The sequence below is a fragment of the Acipenser ruthenus genome, chromosome 45 (assembly GCF_902713425.1).
Source record: "Acipenser ruthenus chromosome 45, fAciRut3.2 maternal haplotype, whole genome shotgun sequence".
NCBI classification, from domain to species: domain Eukaryota; kingdom Metazoa; phylum Chordata; class Actinopteri; order Acipenseriformes; family Acipenseridae; genus Acipenser; species Acipenser ruthenus.
The window spans coordinates 4140597-4165837 of NC_081233.1; the positions used below are offsets into that span (position 1 = coordinate 4140597).

The 25241-nt window shown below is 40.4% G+C and overlaps 1 protein-coding gene across 5 annotated transcripts in view; it reads right to left on the reverse strand.

Annotated features, from left to right (window-relative positions):
- The window catches only part of LOC117401129 (integrin alpha-7), a 138416-nt gene that overhangs the window by 90145 nt on the left and 23030 nt on the right, over window positions 1-25241 (reverse strand). For all 5 annotated transcript variants that reach the window (XM_059013486.1, XM_059013490.1, XM_059013487.1 and 2 more), the window contains exons 2-4: window positions 9257-9384; window positions 8885-8964; window positions 2992-3247 (exon numbers count right to left, since the gene is read on the reverse strand). In XM_059013486.1, coding sequence (XP_058869469.1) covers window positions 2992-3247; window positions 8885-8964; window positions 9257-9384 — 464 coding nt within the window. The remainder of the gene's footprint in view (window positions 1-2991; window positions 3248-8884; window positions 8965-9256; window positions 9385-25241) is intronic.

Genomic DNA, 25241 nt, shown 5'->3' on the forward strand with positions numbered 1-25241 from the left:
CACACTGACACACACACCCCGCATTCTCAAACACACTGACACACACACAGCATTCTCAAACACACTGACACAAACACACAGTATTCTCAAACACACTGACACACACACAGCATTCTCAAACACACTGACACACACACACAGCATTCTCAAACACACTGACACACACACAACATTCTCAAACACACTGACACACACACACCACATTCTCAAACACACTGACACACACACACCGCATTCTCAAACAACACACACTGACACACACACAGCATTCTCAAATACACTGACACACACAGTATTCTCAAACACACTGACACACACACAACATTCTCAAACACACTGACACACACACAGTATTCTCAAACACACTGACACACACACAGTATTCTCAAACACACTGACACACACACACCGCATTCTCAAACAACACACACTGACACACACACAGCATTCTCAAATACACTGACACACACCGCATTCTCAAGCAACACACACTGACACACACACAGCATTCTCAAACACACTGACACACACACCCCGCATTCTCAAACACACTGACACACACACAGCATTCTCAAACACACTGACACAAACACACAGTATTCTCAAACACACTGACACACACACAGCATTCTCAAACACACTGACACACACACACAGCATTCTCAAACACACTGACACACACACAGCATTCTTAAACACACTGTCCATGCATTTGTCCATCTGCATGCCAAGCTTACATTTTTCCATATATCTGGAAATCCTCTCTCACACAGGCACTCATTAGACATTCTCAGATATGCAGCAGTATTGTACAGTGAGGTCGTGCACAGCACAGCCTAAAAGCCTAGGCCCCACTCACTCAGTGCTTTAGACAAGGAGATGTTCAATTCCGCACCTCACCAGCAGTGGGGCTTTAAGCAATATTAGACTAGTACTGGACATTAAAACTAATAAAAAGCACTAAATAATCTGTCTACCCATTAAAGAACAATGTAAACCTGCATTCCATGTCTCTTAAACCAAGCGATCAAGTCTTTAAGATTTGTATGGTTTATTTTAAGGGGTGCACAAAATACTGTAATAAATCACTGACCCTTTAGAGGGATGTATTTGTTTTGAGCAGACTCAAGATTATTACACTTCTGATTTGCTAAAGAAGGTAGAACATGAGCTCCTAAGGTACTTATTAGAGATTTCACAGATGAGATGGGCCGTTACAAATGAACGACATCCACCTTGCACTCAGATTTCCACCCACTCCATCTGCTGGTGCTTAATGCAGATGATCACAAGTTGAAGTTATCACAGGTAGCAAAGCCTGTTACACAATTAAGGGCTCCATGATTTTTCAATCTGCAAAAATAAGTTTCTCAAAAAGGTCATAGATACAGCAGAACCATATCGGATCTAAGATACAATCCCCTGTGTTAGCTGAGGGACCTCCGGCATGTGTCATTTACACACGCTGCTACCCACTGAACGCTACAGATGGAAACTGATCAATGCACATTTTATTATGGGTCTAAAACAGTAAATTCAGATTTTAACAGGACAGAATGGATTTACTTGAAGATACTATTCAGTTTCACTTTTTACATACTGTCACCTTTCATAAACGGCCCAGTTTAACCATGTTGAGTAAAAGAACACAAGAAAACATGAATTGCTGTGACAAAAGCTGACAACATTGTTTTTTGTCGACCTCCAAAGCCAGTTTGCTTTGTAAGACTGTTTATTTGTTGTTATTTGTAGTTTTTTAGATGATTTCTCTTTAGTCAACACGCACTTACAGTGCAAAATAAACGGTCGGATTACTTTAGCCCGGACATGGACGTGTTTGGAATGCTGTCCAGGGCTTTGTTTTGCAATCATTTTCAGAGATGTTCTTTGTGCAGTATATATGCAGTACCGTACTTTGTTGTTTTAGACACACTGATGTACCTGACATTGCTAGTCCCTCGTCAGCAGCAACAATTGAGGATTACACGGAAAATAAAGAAGAAAAACAACACAAATGACGTGTTATTGATGGAATTATTTCCACATGAACATTTTGTTAATAAACCCTTTCTTTTCCTCATATTTTGTTAATAAACCCTTTCTTTTCCTCATATTTTGTTAATAAACTCTTTCTTTTCCTCATATTTTGTTAATAAACCCTTTCTTTTCCTCATATTTTGTTAATAAACCCTTTCTTTTCCTCATATTGCAGTAAGTGCCCTCTCTATTGTATACCAAAAAACGACTAAAATAAATAGTTTTATTGGTAACTATGCAAATAAATAAACAAAAAATAAATATAAATAACGACGCAAAGGACTTTAAAGACTAAACATTAAAGAACTGTCAGTAATGCAAGTCTCACTATGAAGGCACATTACCAGGGCTCAGTATAAAACACAAAAACTGTCTTTTCAATAAAAGCTGGTTTGCAGCAGACAAAAAAACAACAACATGTCTAAAAACAACAAGTCTACGTGCAACCCCCTGGCCACACTGCCACAGCCTCCTATCTTACTAGGCCCACACCCAACCTTTAGTCGTCACGCCATGTGCACTTTGAAGGATTTCTTCCATTTCCCGAGTCGGACAAGGACGTTCTTGGTGTCACAATAAAGGTAAGCCATTAAAGTGTAATCTCATGTAAGGATATTTCAAAAATATTACAAAGAATCATATGAATCGCCAGTATAATTTATAAAGCCCCAACAATAATAAAGAAACTACAATGTAGTATAATGATGGACCCTTGGAATGAATTCAATCAGATACGACAGGCTCTGCTGTATATTATTTTGGGCACCTCTAAAAATAAACTCATAAAATTCAACCCTCATTTATACCTCACACACAGGGGCACCGCCTGTGGGAGAGATTGTGTGCCCAGTAAGTAAACAAGACTATGTGAAGTTATTCTTGGAAGACAGGGACTGTCTATGGAACTCTAAGTGTGGTTCCAAACCCCTGCAGAAAGTTCTGTTCCTGGCTCACCTTTCCAGTGGTAGGTACCAGGGGCTCCAAAGAGGATATAGCTGTTGTCGGGGGTGAAGCCTGCAGCCATGCCCTGCTGGCAGAAGCCAAACTGCTCGTGTCCCTGCGGCCTCCCCTCACAGAACTTCCACTCGCCTCCATCAAGGTCATCACGCACCGTCAGGTCCTCGCTCAGCACGTAGCATCGGCCAATCGGGTCACGTGTCTCTGAGGGCTGTCGGAAACGTTGCCGGAGCTCGTACAGGTGAGCACATGCCTGCCGGCGAGGAACAGAAATACAGTTTAAAAAGATGGATCTATTACAGGGGTGGCCAAACTTCCTGACCCTACGAGACACGTTTTAACATGTGTTCATAATGTGATTTATTTTCTTTTCATTTAGAAATGTCTTTCACATGATGTAAATTATAAATATAAGTGTGACTAAGCTCGTCTCCAGTGCCTCTCATTTAATTTTGGGACAGCCGCTTATTCGGGATATTTTTACATCTCCCGAGTGGTCCCGACAGAGCGGCGCTGACTGTATTTCTGGTTATACTGTATATATTACGTACTTTAAATCAAATATATTCAGTAAAATACAATTGCCCTGATTTCACCAAAAACACCACATAAAAAGACACATGTTTGTAAGGATTCTTTTTGACAAGCTCTTCCCTTGAAGATCTGAATGCTGGGTTTTCATGACTGCTCCGTACTTTTAAGAATTTGTGGATGACACACGCTGGGATTACAGTGCCTGCTCATGACGAGACGTAAGATACGTAAATATAATATGCATTTTAGACCTGCAATACAACTTTTAAACATGAATTATCTAGTCTAGCGCCCACTCCAATTTTATAAAAAGATTCATGAATCTGAATAAGAATGTTTGGTCCGGGCGATATTCCTAGCAAAACAAAACTCGCTGTGTCGTTACATCAGATTCTTTACTGAACACAGAAAGGAACATCTGCTGACTGCTGAGGCATGCTTTAATTAAAGAGGCTGGTTTGTTTCTCCTCAAGTCTCATCCAGGAGGATATTCAGATGAAAATGTGTTGTGATTTGTTTCATAGATGTTGGTTGCTCGACTAGTGTGTAAGCGATTTGTTGCAGATGAGCCACAGATGTTTATCACTGTTTTCAGTGAAAGCAAACTCTTTCTCCCATCCTGGCTTCAAGCCTCTTACTTTCATGTATTACTCGTTGAGGGTTTACTCAATGCCATTGTCTCCACGAAAAAAACTAGCACTTAATTCAAAATGATCCCATTGACTCAACCACACATCCGCCTTTCACACAAGGTGACTGAAATACGCATGCGCAAGCACGCGGTGTCGAAGGTCATCAAGTGACGAAATGTGCAGTGAACATGCAGGCTGAAATAAACAGAAGAGAGAGAAGGGGAGAGAAGAAAGAATAATAAACACGAATGAATACAGAGAGCAGAAAGAATAAACTTGGAATTATTTTGAGTTTTCTCTGTTTTATTTTCACTTTTGTTTATTATTCTATCTTCAGTTCATTCGAGCCGCAGTGTGTCCCCCAGCATTTCACCGGGAGCCACATTTGAACTGCCTGAGAGCCGCATGCGTGGTTTGGGGATCTCTGATCTATTATAAATCACGTATGAGAATCAACCGTTAAGGATTTCAAAGTTCTATCCTGTGTATGTTTTTCCATGCATGGAATAGGCACAATAATTTTACGGCTGGTTTCACAGACCTTAATTAGTTCTCATCCTGGATTATTTTACCTAAGGTTGAGGCCTAATATGTTTGGTTGGATTTGAAAAGTGTGTGCTAGATATGGCAGGGCTGGGAAATTAGAATTTCCTCCCTAATTGAAACTTAATGTGCAGCAGGTGGCCAGGTGTTAATTGACTAATTGCTTATTAATTAACCATGGCCACGTGCCTTTAAAAAGGGGTGGAAAGCCAGTCCTCTGTTCTCCATTTGTTCTCCACAAGCCTAAAAGAAAGGATTGTGAAATCTGTGGAGATCCCTCACGACTGTGCGTCTAACCAGGGTGAGCTACGGGTGAACTGCAGCCAAAAAGAAGGATGTGTGTATACTGGGGTTCTGTATTTAGGGAATTTTAAATCCCACCAGAGTTTAATTTAGTTTGAGTTAAGGAGAAGGTTCCTGGTGAAGGACCTCCCTGTATAGCAGGAGTAGCGCATGGCCGCATGTAGGCCAACTTTTATTTACTAGCTTTGTTTTGAAAAGAAAGGTTACAAACTAAAGGAGGCCATTTGACCCATCTTGCTCATTTGGTTGTTAGTAGCTTATTGATCCCAGAATCTCATCAAACAGCTTCTTGAAGGATCCCAGGGTGTCAGCTTCAACAACATTACTGGGGAGTTGGTTCCAGACCCTCACAATTCTCTATGAAAAAAGGTGCCTCATATTTTCTTTTCTGAATGCCCCTTTATCTAATCTCCATTTCTGACCGCTGGTCCCCTCTGTCGACATTGTCAATACCTTTTAGAATTTTGAATGCTTGAATCAGATTACTGTGTAGTCTTCTTTGTTCAAGACTGAATAGATTCAATTGTATTAAATGTCATTTGCCATGTGTCTGCCCAGTTCTGAATGCTGGCTAGATCATTTTGAATGACCTTTGCATGCATTTCCTTGAATCCCTACTGCGTTCAAAACTTGTACCAAACGTTATATGGTGTAGATTTGAGCAGGTCTTAGTTTGAAGAAATGAGATTCCAGCAAAATTTTACCAACTACACCTATCAAGGCTACTATGGGGGATTTTTCTTTGATTACCTTACAGGGACTGACAGACCTAGGCTGTGTGGTCCAGTGGTTAAAGAAAAGGGCTTGTAACCAGGAGGTCCCCGGTTCAAATACCACCTCAGCCACTGACTCATTGTGTGACCCTGAACAAGTCACTTAAATTCCTTGTGCTCCGTCTTTCGGGTGAGATGTTGTTGTAAGTGATGTATAGTTCACACACCCTGGTCTCTGTAAGTCGCCTTGGATAAAGGCGTCTGCTAAATAAACAAATAATAACATATGAGAGCTACTACATGCTGTCTTGATACTATTCCTACAAAACTATTAAACAATATTCTTGGTGTTATTAATACCCACATTTTAAAAATGATAAATGGTTCACTTTCCTCCGGTATAGTTCCCTCAGCACTTAAGCTAGCTGTGGTAAAGCCTATGCTTAAGAAACACAATTTGGACCCTAAAGTCCTCAATAACTATAGGCCACTCTCCAACCTACCATTCTTAGATAAGATTCTAGAGAGAGTTGTTGCAATTCAATTACAAACATTTCTAACTCTTAATGGTATATTCGAGAAGTTTCAGTCTGGTTTTCATGCTGCACTTAGCACTGAGATGACCCTGGTCAGAGTTGTGAATGATCTGCTGATAAACTCGGGCTTTCCATCAGTATTAATTCTTCTTGATCTAAGTGCTGGCTTTGATACTGTAGACCTTTCCATCCTACTGAATCGTCTTGAAAGCACAGTAGGACTGTCTGGCCTTGTCCTATCCTGGTTCAAATCTTATCTTTCTGATGGCTTCAGATTTCAGTTCGCCTCTATTGCTATGCTGATTATACCCTGTTATATTTGTCCCTAAAGTCAGGAATTTCTTCTGCCTGGGTGTTATTAGCTACTTGCCTTACAGACATCAAGCATTGGATGAATTCAGATAAAACAGAGGTTATGCTAGTGGGATCACAGAACCAACTAAAAGGAAATGTGGGATTACATGAGCTCGACCCTTGCAGTCTCTCATCAAAACTTTAAATAGAAATTAAGAGTTTGGTGGTCATTTGATCCTGATCTATCATTTGAGACTCATATTAGGGAAGTTACTAAAGTATATTTTTATCATTTGAGAAATATAGTCAAACTTAGACCAATTATTTCCGTATCTGATGCTGAGAGACTAATGCATGTCTTTGTTCAATCTAGAATTGATTCTTGTAATGCACTTTTTTCTGGTGTCCCAAAACGTCTGGTATCCCGCTTGCAGATTGTTCAGAATACGACCACTAGAATTCTGACTAAAACTAGGAAAAGTGAACATATTATCCCTGTTCTAGCCTCCTTACACTGACTACCTGTAAATAGGAGGCACTTTTTGACACAGAGAATTGTGCGTCTTGAACCGACTCCCCATTAATGTTGTTGAAACTGACACCCTGGGGTCCTTCAAGAAGCTGCTTGATGAGCTTCTGGGATCAATAAGCTACTAACAACCAAACGAGCAAGATGGGCCAAATGGCCTCCTCTCGTTTGTAAACTTTCTTATGTATAGAATTGATTTTAAGATTTTGCTGTTAATTTAATTTACAAGGCCCTGAATGGATTAGCACCTAGTTATTTGCAGGAGTTACTGACCCGGTATCTTCCAAACCACACTCTGAGATCACAGGATGCGGGGCTGCTGGTTATTCCTAGGGTCAACAAAAGCAACATGGGAGGTAGGACTCTTCTTGTAGAGCTCCTAAATTATGGAATGCTCTGCCTTCGTCTGTCAGGGAAGCTGGGACCGTTACAGTTTAAGTCAAGACTAAAACCGCACTTTTATAAAATGGCTTTCTTATCTTAGTGGGTTTTAATGTAACTTTAAAATTGCTGCTTTTGTATTATTATTGTGTAAACTGTTATTTAAATATGCTATTTAAATGGTCTGATTGTGGAAGTGGTGTTTGTGACATGCTATACAAATGTATTGTGGTTTGTTGTTTTTTTCTGTTCTGTACTGCACAGTGCTTTGCAATACTTTTGTATAAAAAGTGCTATATAAATGCAATAAATAAATAAATGGGATACAACTCTGAGAGGCGGTTCTTCCCAATGCTATTTATGTAGTTTAACTGGGACATCACTTTGTTTAATTGGGATACAGTATTATCAAATGATGAACGGAGATGTCAGAGGTAGACAGGTTTGCGTTGCACAGTGCAGTGAGTAAACTGTGTAAACCATGTGTGTCCTGCCCCTTTGTTTAGAGTATTATTTTTATTATTATTATGATTATGATTTCTGTATTGTATATGACAGCGAAAAGCCAATATTATTTGTATTATTATGTATTGTTTGGCCTTATAAGCGAGATGCCGTCCGCCAGGTTATTGTTTATATAAAAAAGGCCAACAAGATGCTCGCATATATTGTGAAAAATGTTGAATTTAAATCAAGGGAAGTAATGTTAAAACTTTACAATGCATTAGTAAGACCTCATCTAGAATATTGTCTTTTTTCAATCTGAAAAAAGAAACAAGGACCAGGGGTCACAAATGGAGATTAGATAAAGGGACATTCAGAACAGAAAATAGGAGGCACTTTTTTACACAGAGAATTGTGAGGGTCTGGAACCAACTCCCCAGTAATGTTGTTGAAGCTGACACCCTGGGATCCTTCAAGAAACTGCTTGATGAGATTCTGGGATCAATAAGCTACTAACAACCAAACGAGCAAGATGAGCCGAATGGCCTCCTCTCGTTTTTGTAAACTTTCTTATGTTCTTATATTTTAGAATTACCTTGTGGGAATGCGTGACTGATCAGCTACTGAGTATTTAACTAGCTGACAGTCACGCATCTTATTAACCCGTGCAAAATGTGACGAGGGATAATCAGATAATTGTTAGCCAGTTAATCCCTTGGTCACCACTATAAGAACCTGCAGCTTGGGCTGCACGGTGACGTGTGTCAGAGGCGAGACAAGAGACTAAATTTTGTTTATGAATAAATAAAAAAAAAACAATTGACAATCATAATGTGATGTAATGTCATTGTTTCTTTTCATTTTGAAACAAAGTGTTTCTTTAATTGTCTCTTGTCTCTTACAGGTCGGCTGTCTCTTATTTCTATTCGACGAGGTCAGTACTCGGTGCTGCTCATCACCTTTTCTTGCTCACAAACTCACCACAACTTTGCCGCCGACCCCCTGACTCTTCACAGTCACTCCAAGCCACTGGTTCTCTTTGCTTTCTCTTTCCAAGTCCACTGGAGAAATAAGAACAGAGGGAAAGTGGAGACCATGCAGTTCATCAATGCATGTCAGGTTCCGAGAACCAGACCGTTCTTTATCCCAATTAATGGCTTGGCATTCCATATACCTAGGGCTTCCAATACAAACAAATGAAATTGGTGTACAGGTGCTCCACTTATAATGGACTCCAAGTGCCATTAGAAATCAGTACAGTAGACCTCTGTTAATCCGTGCAGATTGGGACCAACTGTTTGGAATGATTCACTGTCCATTAGTATATGAGCTCATCCCAGCCCATCACCTTACCATCTTCATCAATGTCTACTCGCTCGCAGTCCCATTCCTCCCCTGTGATTGGACACTGATACAATGCCCCTGTGTGATTGGCTCCCTGAGAAGGCAAACCCCGGGCTTGCGGAGCCCCCACCAGGATCCTGAAAGAACAAAAAAATGAAGATCTTAAAGTTTTTAGAATTGTGAAAAAGTGAACATTTGGCATAATTTCACAAAGACTCAAATAATCATCAAACCTGTTTTATCCTCCTTGTGAACAAGTTGGAGTTAATTAATAACCAGAGTGATGCACCTGCTCTGCCCTGGACCAAACGAGTGCAGCTTTTATGTAAACTTTCATCTGAACACAACAAAACTGTGAATATGATTAGAGGTAGCCAAGGCACACTTAGAAACATAAACTAGAGGAATAGTAAGCCATGTGAACCAACTATTCAATCAGAACAATGCTTGCAATGTAAAAGGATTGTCATATGCATGTCAGGGGTTAAAAAGTTACCAACCCCCTGCAGTGTTTTCAGCAAACACATGACTTTACCTTTGCTGTGTCCCCTGTTGTCTAAATAGCAGCAGTCTTTATTTTCAACATATCCCTGATAGTATTGATATGTTTTATTCACACACACATCATAGGTAAATAAACTTGGGAATGACCCTTTTCAGTGTTATTCGGGACATTCCCCTTCTAAACATGGCAGTGTATCCAGTTCACACTCCCTTCTCCAACCGTGCTGGTGATTGAAATAAGTGGTGTATTGTGGAAACAGAAAACCAGCATTGTTGCAGGAGGGAGCATGATCTGAATGGAATATCTATATGTGCTGTATCTGCAGAACATCTTTTATACCCTATGCAGTGCACTACCTCAGTAATGTGTCAACATACATAGAAAGCACAAGATTCATTTGTGTGACGAATCATATTATTTTGGTAGTGTGAGTAAGGTAAGTTTCTAAATAAAGAACGAGGGAGTGGGCTGCTAGAAATAAACCAGATATATCTGAAACCACATACCAGGTACTAAAAACACTTTTATTTCCCTGTTTTTAAACCATCTCACTTCAGAAATGCAACTGTAAGAGCAGTTGAAAAATGACATTTTTGCTGTAATGGTGAATAATGATCTAAGCAGAAATGGAGAATGATAGAGAACTGTGACAGAGATTGAATGGTTCTTGGTGTTAGATCTCCCTCCCGACCTGCGAGGGCGCTGTGTAAAGGGAACAGAGTACCCTGGACTAGATGGCTCGACAGTTCATTCCCAGGGTTAGGTGGCCGTCTAGAAAGGGGACGGCTACGGTACACTAAATCAATGACCCAGATGGGAAACGGCATGACATCCACGAATTGGAGGAGCGGATGCACTTGTTAACCAAGGGGTCATGGTTGACGGTATTTAAGGGGAGATAGTGCTTTAACGGCTAACACGATCCGGAGATGTCGCCAAAGGCCAGCACTAAACCCGGAACAACAACACAGCACTTTGTTTGCACTAAAGAACTGTATTCACTACGAGCACTAGAGCACGCACTGGTGTTTGTGTTTGTGTATGTGTATGTGTTTGTGTTTGTGTTTGTGTATATGTTTGTGTATGTGTTTGTGTTTGTGTGTTTGTGTTACGTGTGGGTGAACTGAAAACAGGACTGTTATTATTTTGGGGCCAACCCGCAGATTACAAATAAGCAATACACGCCACTTTATTGCTTCATTAACATTGTTATTATTTACTGTTGTTTTGCCATCAGGCCATTGGAATTAAAAACCATTAAACAACATTGCACCTGGATTATCATTGTCTGTCTGTTTATTAATCACTGCTGCATTACCTTCACCTGCACACTGTTAACCACTTTGCCACACAACACACTGAGATGGATATTGAACGGGTAAGGAATGGAATATGAACATGTAGATTATGGAAGGTATCCCTTTAAGTCCGGTGTGTGGGTGCCAGAGTGAATTCCTCTCTCATGAGGCACAAGCAGTCCTCATTGTAGCCTGTGCTGGTATTTCAAGCCTCTTGTACTCTGGGCTCTGCCTTATTTGGCCTGACTCTCCACTCTGTGCTCTCAGTCTGGGGGGGGGGGGGGGGGGGGGCTATTTTAAAAGAGTGTCAGGGAAATTCCAGCCCGGCCTCTCAACCATGAACGGGGAAACAACATATCTTCAGACATCACGTAACATAACATGTGGGGACAGTGAAGAAGAATTAGGGGTGATTGAAGTCTTTACAATCTTAAAAGGAAAAACACAGAGTGGTGAGGGTATGGAATGGGTTACCTAGTCATGCTGAATCACTGGAAGAGTGGTGAGGGTATGGAATGGGTTACCTAGTCATGCTGAATCACTGGCAGAGTGGTGAGGGTATGGAATGGGTTACCTAGTCATGCTGGGGTCATTTAATACCTGATTTGACAAAGATTTGGGATTAATCAGCTCCTAAAAACTGGACGAGTACTGATGGGCTGAATGGTCTCCTAATTCATACATGTTCTTATGTTCTGAAGCAGATACCATGTATTGTTAATAGAAATGTACTTTACAAAGCCTCTTTACAAACAGTCACATAAGAGTTCATAAAGTCCTGAGGTGAGCAAGTTGTTCTCTATAGAAACAAAAACAGGGCTGCTGTCAAACACCAGGTTATTAACCAGGCCCATGCATTCCTACTGGACATACTAGAGATGGGCGGTCCCATTACAAAACAGGTCTTGTTTGGTTACCACCCTGACCTCCGGCAACTCCATTGTAAAATAAAGGTTGGACTTGTAAAATCTTTAGGTCAGAGTTACTGAACATCCCTATATATCCAACAGTTTTATTGTTATCATTATTATCAGTAGTAATTGTACAGATGTAGTCGTAGTATTTTTTTTTCGTGGTACCAGTGGTAGTAGCAGTCTGATTTGAAGCCCAATGCAATTGTAGTGTAGTTGAAATGATATTTTCAACAAAATTATTTTATGGTCATACATTTATAGTACAACTTACTGCAATCTCAATTGTGTTTCTTTACAAATTCCTTAATCCTTTTTGTTTCTTAACTTATTATTATTATTATTATTATTACTATTATTATTATTATTATTATTATTATTATTATTATTATTATTATTATTATTATTATTATTATCTGTGTTATTATTATTATTATTATTATTATTATTATTATTATTATTATTATTATTATTATCTGTGTTATGCGCAGGTCACCACTTACCTTGTATTATTATTTGCTTTTATTTATTTTTTCCTTTTTAAACAGTCCAGTGAACTTGACAGAAAATGCTTTATAAATATGGCTGATAATCTTCAACACTGTGTATGAGCTTGGTAATGTTGGGATGTGTCACATAGAATACAAACGTATTGCTGGCTTTGTTTTACAACGTATACAATAGCAGGACCTCGATAATATTTTTGTTTGTTTGGTGAATCTCCACAAAACTTTGCTTTATGCGTCTGTAAAGACCTTCTTCTTGTCATGGATTTGTGGCACAGAACAATTTAGTGAACAAAACGTTATTTATCATAAAAACAAATAAAAAAAATAAATAAAAAAGCCATAGCTTAAAATGAGGTCACATGTTCAAGTTGTGTGCATGCGGGAGCTTTTTTGTGTCATTTTTCATTTACATGCTGGATATGTAGACTGCATGTATGCTCCGGTTTATTTTTGCTTATTAATAAACTTATTTTTATTTAACTTGCATTATCGGAAAAAAAATGTCTCTGTGCTGCTAAATGCACCGCCTGCAAGCCACTGTCTTTCTTCTGGATGTCTTTGTAGTCGTTCAATTTGCAATCATATAGTAATGGATACTACTGCACCTCATAAATGAACTTTTCATCGTCCATGATTAACTTGTTTTGAGGCGTGACTTGTTTTGAGGCGTGACGTGTTTTGAGGCGTGACATGTTTTGAGGTGTGTGTTTGACGTGTGTCAAGGGTGTTAACCTTGCTTCTGATTGGCCAGTTTCATTCCAGTCACGCGACGGAAAAAAATATATAAACAGGTTCTATTTTAGCGACGTTAATTTTCTCAAAGCGACGTCGCTCGCTGCTGGTGTGGAAACTCCATTTTGACTGCAGTGATTTCTAAATGATTCGCTTGCGTCCAGTGTGGATGCAGCTTTAACATTCCCAATGAGTAGCAACATGGTTACCCATTCCAAAAGAAGTGTCTGCTACCCTCTGTCCTAACTGTGTCCCTTGGTCCTGGTTTCTGTGCTGTGTTTAAGTATTGGTTAGAGTTAACTCCATTTCGGCAAGTCAAGTCCATTTAATTCTTTTTTTTTTTTTAATAATTTAGCAGTTGCCAATTGATTTTTACCCCATTTTTCTCCCAATTTGAAATAGCCAATTGTATTACTTAGGCTCAGCTCACCGCTACCACCCCTGTGCTGACTCGGGAGCGGCGAAGACGAACACACGCTGTCCTCCGAAGCATGTGCCGTCAGCCGACCACTAATTTTCACTCTGCAGGCCTGCCATGCAGCCACCTCAGAGCTACAGCATCACTGGTGCACAGTGAGCCAAGGACACCCTGGCCGACCTAAGCCCTCCCTACTCAGGCGATGCTTGGCCAATTGTGCACCGGCCCCTGGGAACTCCTGTCCATGGTCAGCAGTGGAATAGCCTGGACTCGAACCGGTGACGTCCAGACTATAGGGCGCATCCTGCACTCCACGCGGAGCGCCTTTACCGGACGCGCCATTCGGGAGCCCTAGTCCCTTTAATTATAATTAAATCAATTCAGTTCCTTCAGCCTATCTTCATAGCCCATTCCTTAGGCCCCAGGATTAGTCTGGTTGCTCTTGACTCGACTCTCTCACATGTCCATTTCGTATTGTGTGAATTAGAGCTGGACACAGTATTCTAAGCCCGGTCTCACCAGTGTTCATACAACCTCATCGAAACCTACTTTGATTTGTACTCTGCACTTTTGACTATATAACCTCAGAGTTATGTTTGTGCCATACTGCCAACTCTTCTGACAATTCTAATCACACATCATGGCTCATAAATCAGCTGGGCAACTCAACATTTACTCAGGAGTGTTTACCAGAAGAAAGCTGTCTTGTGAGGATCACAGTGTATCCAGATCACGCTCCCTCCTGCAGCAATGCTGGTTTTCTGTTCCCACAATACAGCACTCATTAAAAAAAAATGCAAACCAATCTGTATTATGTTAACAGATATATTGCTGCAATATGGGCAACCAGGCTACAGCAAAGGTGAACACTGCAGGGGTTCTGGAACACTTTAACTGGGACACAGGGCAGCTGCTGCAGCTAATACTGGACTTGGTGCACATTCAATACCAGGTGTTTTTGTGGCACAGGCTACTGTCAGTTATCACAGATCATGTACCAGATCATGTACCTGTCGTTGAGATCCTGGTCATTTAAATGGTCAATTTAAATGAGGACAACTGTTGACCCAAGAGGTCAGGGTTCAAAGAGCAGAGGTTACAGGTCAAGATTTAAAATCCAGTGCAAATAGTATAAGCAGCTGCTACCTCCTGTAACATGTCTTTCAACCAAATGCAATTTGGGTTTTTATTAAGAATTCATTGCTAAGCACCTAGTTTTAAGGAGGAGCGCAAACCTGTTCACAGAAACAGCAAGGTAATAACACGCGTATGCCTTTTAAAATATAAAATAAAATATTAAAACAAGCATGTCAGTAACATAAATCATAATGACAAAAAACAGAAGAGAATAGTATAGAAAATGAAATGAATAGTTTCATGAAAATTGGATAAGTGCAATATGGATATTTAGCCCCTAGAGGTCCTCAAACAAACAAGGTTTTGTGTTCTCAAGATATCTGTAAGAATGTAAGTGTGACGTTCAGACAAATGCACAGACAGAGGCAGCTCGATGTATCCCCACAATCTCATTCTGACAATGACTTGTGATAAATAATGCTAATACCAGTTTGCATCACTGTTTAATACAAGGTTTTCCAGATGTATACAGAACTGTGGCGTTTTGCTGGACAGGTGTACGTTTTGGGTCTATTAGACCCAACACTGGTTTTCATTGACCTTAAATGGTACTTTTTTTCCACTATAATATTTTATGACTGTTCCTAGGTTGGGGTCACAAACTTAAAAACATGAATGTGCATTTATGTAGCTTTGTTTGCATGAGGAAAATGCTTTCACTTGGTCTTTTATAACATGGGCAGCATCTCCAAGTGTTTTTTTTTTTCCAGATTTAACTTAAATCACATATCGTTTTCCTAGTTTAAGCAAAAAAATTAAATTTTCCACATTTTGCTCAATACATAAATGTTTATGCTACCATCACGTATTCTGCACTTTCCACTGTATTTAACGCGTATCACAAATTCAACATTTAAAGTCAATCTGAAAATTAAATCTGGAAAAAAATGCTTTTTCTTTGAATCTTTATTTTACACTTGTCATCCAATATTTAGCTAACAGATACACCTGAAATTCAAGATCTTTCACCATTTTAAAGTAAGTTAAATCTTTGTCGTTAACAATCTGAAAAAATAAATCTGAAGCCCATTTAAGCATTTGACAGGTTTCTCTGCACAGAGGAGGCGGGGGAGTCTATTTTTGGGCGGTTTTAGCAAAATGCTGCGTTTTTTTATTTTTATTTTACATAAAGAAACAGTGATTTGTCAAATAATATAGAAGAGCTCTGCCATGATTGACAGAGCAACACGTCGAATCAGAATGAGAGGAAGACGCACACAGACACAGCCCCGCCCCCGGTTAAATGGGCGGGGACTCATTTGCATGTTAGCTTCAGATTTAGCTTGCAACAGATTTATTTTTCCAGATTTAAGAACATAGAACATAAGAAAGTTTACAAACGAGAGGAGGCCATTCAGCCCATCTTGCTCGTTTGGTTGTTAGTAGCTTATTGATCCCAGAATCTCATCAAGCAGCTTCTTGAAGGATCCCAGGGTGTCAGCTTCAACAACATTACTGGGGAGTTGGTTCCAGACCTTCACAATTCTCTGTGTAAAAAAGTGTCTCCTATTTTCTGTTCTGAATGCCCCTTTATCTAATCTCCATTTCTGACCCCTGGTCCTTGTTTCTTTTTTCAGATTGAAAAAAGACAATATTCTAGATGAGGTCTTACTAATGCATACCTTTTAGGATTTTGAATGTTTGAATCAGATCGCCGCGTAGTCTTCTTTGTTCAAGACTGAATAGATTAAATTCTTTTAGCCTGTCTGCATATGACATGCCTTTTAAACCCGGGATAATTCTGGTTGCTCTTCTTTGCACTCTTTCTAGAGCAGCAATATCCTTTTTGTAACGAGGTGACCAGAACTGAACACAATATTCTAGGTGAGGTCTTACTAATGCATTGTAGAGTTTTAACATTACTTCCCTTGATTTAAATTCAACACTTCTCACAATATATCCGAGCATCTTGTTGGCCTTTTTTATAGCTTCCCCACATTGTCTAGATGAAGACATTTCTGAGTCAACATAAACTCCTCTGTGTTTTTCATAGATTCCTTCTTCAATTTCACTATCTCCCATATGATATTTATAATACACATTTTTATTGCCTGCATGCAATACTTTACACGTCTCTCTATTAAATGTCATTTGCCATGTGTCTGCCCAGTTCTGAATGCTGTCTAGCAAAATGACAAATGATTAACGACAAATAATTAACTCACTTTAAAATACTGAAAGATCATGTTTTTTGGATGTATCAGTCAGCTAAATGTTGACTCACCAAGTTTAAAAAAACAAAGATTTAAAAGACTGAAGCATTTTTTTACCAGATTTCATTGTCATATTGACTTTAAATGTTGAATTTGTGATATGTGTTTTCAATATTTCTAAATGATATCTGAAAGTACACATTTCAAAACTTTTAAGTATGTTTTTGTTAACATTTATGATTAAGCTAAATCTGGAAAAAAACAAACATCACGTGTCTACCTTCTGTCTGTCACGTGCGATGTGATCTCACAGTTCTGTCCTGCATTTACAAAGGAGCCTGTGAGTATATATTATGCATCCTAGACAGAAATGTTCTTCAAATAACTCAGGGGTTTTCAACCGGGGGTACTTCTAAGGGTCATAGGTACGCAGAATGACTCAGAAATAAAAATGAAAGTAAAAATAATGATCTTGAATTTATTTTTTAACGGTATTATATATTATCTCTAAACCACTGCGCGTAAATATTTCATTTTTGTTTAGAGTGCATCCAGATTATTGATACATGTATTACTTGCAAAAGAAAAATGAAGGAAGACCTATAGATCTGTATTAACCTGAATTAATTGAAGTTTCATTTCTGGTATAATTTGTTCTTTTGCTTTGAACCTATTTTCATTCATAGTGTTGTTTGCTCCTGGTTGGCAGAGCAAAGATACTTTAAAAGGGTGTGTCCTGCCATAAGAATGAAGACATGAATAGCTGATTGTGTGCTCCTGATCAAAACCACGCAGGGTTCAATAGAAAATAGCACAACAGCAGGGAGCAGTATATTAAAAATCTAATCTTTGATAGGCCTATAAATACAGCGTAGAGACGATAGAAGATTCTTTGAGCCAGAAAATGCAATAATACCCAGTCTCTTTTAATCTAAATTCATGAGTGTGCAGCTGTTTGAGATTATTTCTACACCCCTTCCTCTATCTCTTTCACTCTTTCCCTCCAGCCCCACAGCCATTCTCACAGACATAAAGCTGCTGCAGATCTTTCAAAGGGCTAACTGTCTGATATCAGTCCTCCAGGTTCCCAGAAGGCCTTGCCCTGGGCAAGTGGCCTAGCACTTGTGACAGATGCAGATGAGACCACAGCATTATGAATATTCATAAAATGAGGCATTGGTCTGGTGTCCACGCTGTGGATCCGTAGTGCGAAAAATGACAGATTCACAGGAGCACGTTTTGGAGGACCCGTGTTCCAGCCTCCATTTCCTGAGTGAACCGGGATACAATTGGGCATGCTAAATTGGGGAGAAAACTGGGGTTAAAACCATTGGCGACGACTTAATTTTGAGGAAAAAAGCCAACAAGATGCTCGGATATATAGTGAAAAGTGTTGAATTTAAATCAAGGGAAGTAATGTTAAAACTTTACAATGCATTAGTAAGACCTCATCTAGAATATTTACAATCCGGAGCAGAGCAGTTTCAGTACTGTGATGCGGCCGGAAGCCAGACTGCAGAGATTCAAGCAGATTGTTATCTGCGAGATGTTTCATCAGCTGGCTGGCTACAGCCCTTTCAAGAGTTTTGGAGAGAAAAAGGAAGACTGGATATGGGACGGAAGTTGGATAAGAAAGCCGGGTCAAGGGAGGTTTTTTTGAGCACTAGTGTTACTCGGGAAGTCTTGAGAGCAGCAGGAATCAGGCCTGAAGCCAGGGACAGGTTGAGAGTGTACATAATGGAAGGAGCAAGGTCAGAGCACAGAGACAGACGAGATTTGTTGGCCAGGGGTCCAAGGGACATGTGGCAGTAGTTGATTTCAGCAATAGGCTGGAAACATCAGTAAGGGAGAGAGGAGAGAAGGAAGAGAGAGCAGGAGGGGCAATCAGGGGGAGTCAAAGTGGTCAAGTACTATACTGGGTTTGTGGCAGGAGAGTGTAGAATTAATGGTGTCAATTTTGTTCTGAAAGAAAAAGGAGAAATCGTGGCAGGTAAGAAAGGAGGATGAATGGGAGATGGATTTATCAGTGGCTGGATGCAGGATTTAATCAATGGTTTTGAAGAGAATATTTGGTTTACTGTGTCCCATGGATAGGATTTCAGAGAAGTACTTCACCCTGGCTGCAGCGAGCGCACGCCTGTAGCTACTGAGGTGATCGGTCCAGATCTCTCTGTGAACCGTTAGTCCAGATGACCTCCACTTGCGCTCAAGCTTGCGGCAGGCAGACTTAAGCAGTGGAAGTTCGAGGGTGTCCCATGGGCAGTTGTGATGGTTCTTCACTGTTCTAGTTGTAAGCAGGGCAGCTGTGTCAATGATCAGTATGAGTGGTGTTGCAGAGGGACACTGCAGCATCGACCGAAGATGGGAGAGTACCAGTCAGAGGGGAAGAAGAAACATATTCCCAGAGTATTGTAGGATTTAGCAGATTTTTGGTACGGAAGGAAATAACTGTATCAGTAGCAGGTAAACCATCTACAGGTAACCAGAGTCAGAGGCAGATAGGTAAGTGATCCTGTTTCAAGTAATTAACATTAGCTATATTTAAGAACATTATAAAGGTGGTGTTGTTCTAATTAGGTGATCTACTGTTTGTGATTAGTACCAGGTAAGTGTAGTTAAATTGAATAGGGGTTGATTTGCAATTTGATTGGTTTCCACACAACGTTTTGTAGTTGTGTGATCTCACTGAAGTGCATTGAAACTGTTGTGTTGCTTAAGTACTGTCTTTAGCTCAGTTTAGCAGCTGTTAACCAGTTCCCTTGCAAAGTGAGGGTGGAGCCTACTTAAGCTGAGTGAATCTACTAGTGGTCAGTCTACAGGTAACCAGAGTCAGAAGCAGATAGGTAAGTGATCCTGCTTCAAATAATTAACATTAGCTGTATTTAAGAACATTATAAAGGTGATCTACTGTTTGTGATTAGTACCAGGTAAGTGTAGTTAAATTGAATAGGGGTTGATTTGCAATTTGATTGGTTTACACACAGCTTTTATCCATCTAGTTATTATAATGGACAGCTAGCCTATTTGTGCGCCAGCACGAAGCGCTAGCCAACCGAGAGCCTCTCTACCAAAGAGCCGGGAGTCTAGCTGTGGGAGTCTAGCGAGGGAGAAAATTCGAATCTAGCAGCGCTGTGGAAGATGCCAACTTCTAGACAGGCCTTGACCCTCCCCCCACCGCTCCTGCTCCCACTACTATTGTACCCATCTGTCTCACCTGTCCTCATGTGACTGTCTCTCGCATCCCTGTTATTCTGTCCTCTCACTCCCGTCCTCTCACTCCCGTCCCTAACCCCTCTAACCTCATCCCTCTGCCTCTCTCCCCTCCCGCACTCTCTCTGGTGTCCTCTGGAACTGTCACTCTTCTGCTAACAAAGCTGATTTCATCTCTGCCTTTGCCTCCCACCTCTCTCCTGATAACATTGAAACTCCTCCTGCACTGTCCCCTCTCTATGTCCTGTCCCATACTCCACGTCTCACTGGACAGGGAGGTGGGACTGGTCTTTTCCTCTGTCCCTCCTTACTCTTTTCTGTCCCCTCTGACCTCTCCTCATTCTCTGTTAACACCTTTGAATTTTACGCTGTCCAGCTAACCTCTCCCTGTCAACTCCTGCTAATTGAACTGTACCGTCCCCCTGGACTTCTCACTCACTTTCTCGATGAACTCAACTATCTCCTCTCCTCCCTCCCCTCCCTCCCCTCCCTGTTTACCCCAACTGTCCTGTTAGGTGATTTCAATATCCATCTCTCCAACCACACCCACTCTGCCGGATTCCTTCCTCTCCTTCAACTTCTCTCTCTCCATCCCCTCCTACCCACAAAGCTGGCCGTCAGCTGGACCTCACCTTCTCCAGGGCCTGCTGCCCCTCCACCCTCTGTCACCTTTCCACCCTCTCTGTCACCCCTCTGGACCTCTCTGATCACTATTTCATCTATTTTTCTCTGTCTCTCCCCTCTCTCCCAACTCCACCTGCCCCCACTGTCACATCCCGCCGTAACCTCCGTCTCTCTCCCCCTCTGTCCTTGTCTCCACCGCTCTCTCTCACCTCCCACCTATTGACTCCTTCTCCCAACTCTCTGTAGACTCTGCTACCTCCACCCTCTTCTACTCCCTCACCTCCTCCCTCGACTCCCTCTGGCCCCTACCCTCCCAAACTGCACTCTGCTGAAAAGCAATGGAAGAGTACCAAACTCCCTGTTGCCCTAGACCTCTACCGCTCCCTCCTCTCCTTCTTCTCCTCTACTCTCTCCTCTCCTATTTCCAAGCTATTATCCAATCCTCCAATCCCCGGAAACTATTCTCTACTTTCTCCTCCCTCCTCAACCCTCCTCCTCTATCTGCTCTGATGACTTTGCTTCTTTCTTCTCTAAAATCTCTGATATCCACAAACTCTTTAACACCTCTCCCTCCCCCCCACCCCCTCCCACTCCAAACCCAACACCCTGTGTCTCCCCTACTACTCACCCTCCTTCTTTAACCTCTCAGACTCTGACCTCTCCTCCCTGCTCCAGGGTCACAAACCCACCACGTGTGCCCTGGACCCCCTCCCTACTCACCTCTTTCAAGCTGCTGCTCCTGCTCTACTCCCCTTCATCTCCTCCCTTCTCTACACCTCTCTGGCCTCTTTCCCTCTGCCTTCAAACAAGCCTCTATCACCCCCCCTCCTCAAAAAACCGACCCCACCTCCCTCCAGAGCTACAGTCCTGTCTCCCGCTGACCCTTCCTCTCTAAAACCCTCGAGCGGGCAGTACACCGCCAGCTCTCTGCTTTCCTGCCTAACCACTCTCTGCTCAACCCTCTCCAGAGCTCCAGGCACACACTGAAGTCAGAATTAGCATTCACAGACAGGGCTGTAGGATAGACACCACTGGGGCTGAACTAATACTGCAATTAACCCTGCTTAGAAAACAGCATATATGCGAGAACTCACAGCACCAGAGTACAAATTCAGGCTGTTTGTTAGGTCAGTAATACTCAACAGTATCAGTGTTTATTGAAAATTGCTGACATTTTTTTCATCAAAATGATAAGTCAAAATCAGTACGTTATTTCCTAAGTTCTGTATTTCTGTATTTAGTTATCTTATTTAAGAGTGTTATCCTTTGTTTATTCAATAATTCCAGGAATATATTTTTTGGAACAGTGGAAATAACCCTACGAATCATTCAATCACAGATCCTAGTTTTAAATGTTGTCGATTTGTTAAATATATATATATATATCTCATGGTTCAATAGTAACCTCGATGAAGGCTCTTCTGTCTGGTAGATCACTTTCATAAATCAACCTTGTTAAACATGTATCTTCATTTTAAAACATGATTCATGAAAGCACCAGATATTTTAATATATTCGCTAAAATATAGATTTATTTCAAAACTACACATTTGAGACCTATATAGTGAATGAATGCGAATGACAAAGAAAATGTATTGAATTATCTTGTTAGCAACCATCACTTTAAGCCAGAGTGAAGAGTTCAGAAAAGATATGTTGATGGGGTAGTTTGTTCTATTCTCATCGGTTCCTCGTAGCTGATTGATCTCAAAACATTGTCAAGTTGGTCTTAAAACATCCCAGTGATTCAGTATCAATAACATGACTAGGTAACCCATTCCACACCCTTGCCACTGTGTGAAGAAGTGTCTCCTTCCATCTATCCAAAGTATACATAATTTCCAACTCTGTCCTCCATTTCTGGTTTCTGTGCTGCACTAAATCACTGGGATCCTTTAAGACCCAATGACACATTTTCTTTGATCAATCAGCTACCAGAACCAGACAAGCTTGATGGGTCGAATGGCCTCATCTCGTTCATACATGTTCTTATATTCTAACAACTTGTGTTCTAACAACTCGGATTTATTTAACTAACAATCTATTATGTCTGTTTCTAACAGCACAATTGAAATTCTCAAATCTGTTCAAAAGAATCTCTGGGCTTGTCTGTATTATGTACCCAGCAGCTTTGAATATAAAAATTATGAAACTATAAAAAGATATAATGACTGACTTATCACTCAGTAAAAAAACATATAACATACTAACATTAATCAAAATGGTTGCTTTTCCAGGTGACAATTAAGAATAATGGAAACATTTATTTGGGAGAGCATGTGTCAATAATTAAAGATGCAGAAACCGCCCCAATTCACATGACAAGGAAACCCCACCCTACCCTGTCTCAGAGCTGAGACTCGGAGGATCTTCTGAGACTGCTCATTGATGCAACAATACAGGAGCTTTATTAATACAGAGCCAACAGGAATGAAAATATTAACAGTCAGCCTGAAGAAAATGTGAATGTAAACAAGAAACAACGCTCTTTTAGACATGATTGAAACAATAAGACACGATTGTCATGAGATAATCACACCCCTAAAGGCGTTAGGCAAAGCAGAGTGAGGGCCTTTAACTCTTTAGTGGGATTATCTCATATTACACACCTCTGGAGATGTCTGATGCTTTTATGCAATATTTTAAATCAAAACATATTTTAAAATATTATTTTATCATTTGTTTTATTTTCGCAGTGTATGAATGCTCCTCAATGCTGTTAAGAAAGTAGCTATTTAAAAAGGATGACATCATCATACTGTATACATTGTAGCGCTGTGCTGGAGAAACTCCGGCTGCTACCAAGAAACTTTACCATTTACTTTCATTCTTTCTTGTGCATCATCCACATGACACAAGACCAGTACAAATAATGTTGGAGACACTGTTACAGAATCGATAAAGCTGTTAGCTGAGAGATATCCATATCTTGCAGAACTAGCTGTAACCTTTATTGATCTTTCTAGATCTAAATGCTTGTGTGGCAGGGCAGGGCCCTGTCTGTAAATAATAATATTGTGTGGTGATTTGGTGGTGGTTGGCAGAGATGGCGTTAATTTCCTATCCCTGCCAAAATACATGTGAGAATGTGGCTGGAGCTAACTGAATAATTGATAATTAGGCTCCAGCCACATGCTATAAAAAAGGGGAAAATCCTTTGTTTGGTGGAGGTGTTTTGGGTGAGTGTTTGTGTTGTGTTTAATTTTGAAAAGAAGAACTGTAGTGAAAGCTAATGCTCAGCCTACATGTTTGTATTTTGTTGAAACCTTTTGTTTTGGCCCTTGCGCCAGTTATTTTGTAATTGTTTTTTTGTGAAAGTTCTGTTTTGTTTAACTGTTTTATTTTTGCTCTGTGAATGTTCTGTTCAAGTTTTGATTTACTTTTATTGATTAAACCGTGCAACAGCGCGTTAACTGCAGTTTCCTTGCCTCTGAGTCTCTTTACCTGCCGAATAACATCTGGGCCTGCGACGCTACCCTGTCACAGCTTGTTACTGTTCAACTATAACAGTTTAGATTGACTGATTCGTACTAGCTTTGCAAAGCAATTCAGTCTACTACAATCAATCATGACGGGTTGTAGTCCCATTCCCTTTCATGTCTTGGCTGCCGAATACAAAACTTCTCTTGCTTTCAAATCAAAAAGATCACTCATATGTGTGAACTATCATAATGGAATGGAATGACACACAACTACAGCACAGAAAGCTTTAGAGCGCAATTCAAGCTGTTTTCTGTTTTCAGTGGTGTCTTCTTTATGATGTGTGTATTGTTTACAAAGATAGCTACATTCTGTTCAATGAACAGTCAGTTCAGCTTCTATATTATATTGCAACAGTTCAGCAGGCAGCTTACAGGATTGTAGCACAAGCAAGGTCATTTCAAACAGGGTTGAGTTGTTTGGGACTGCAGATGATGACTGTAATGGGGTTGCCTTGAAGATCGTTTTACAACACAGAAGTATCTCTAAAATATGACCTTAGTGTGGGGTGGCCTTTGTACTCAATGTTAGCCATATGGCTAATTTTGTGCTTAATGAAGGATCATATTTTTGTAGAACATTTATTTTAAAGTGATTATGAGGAAGGATACATAAAACAATGAAAAACAAAATAAATACAGTTAAAATAAATACAAATGATAATTAATTGAGCTGTAGCATTGAAGTATAAAAGCAGTAAGACCCTCCACATCAGGCATTATGGACTGTTTAGCCCCCATTACCCAAACGGTCCAGAATGCCTGGTAATGCCTGACATGGAGGGTCTTATTGCTTGTATAGCATATTGACTAGGAGCCATGTAATGTACATTTCACATGGCTGAAAATCTGTATTACATTTTGTAACAGAACCACAATAGGGAAAGCAGATATTTTTTGTCAACAAAGAAAGATAACTTCTCTCTGAAGTTTGGCATCAACATTTTCCACTTCTGGCTCCATTCCTCCCTAATCACACACACACACGCCCCTCAGAAATACCTCAACAATGCTCACA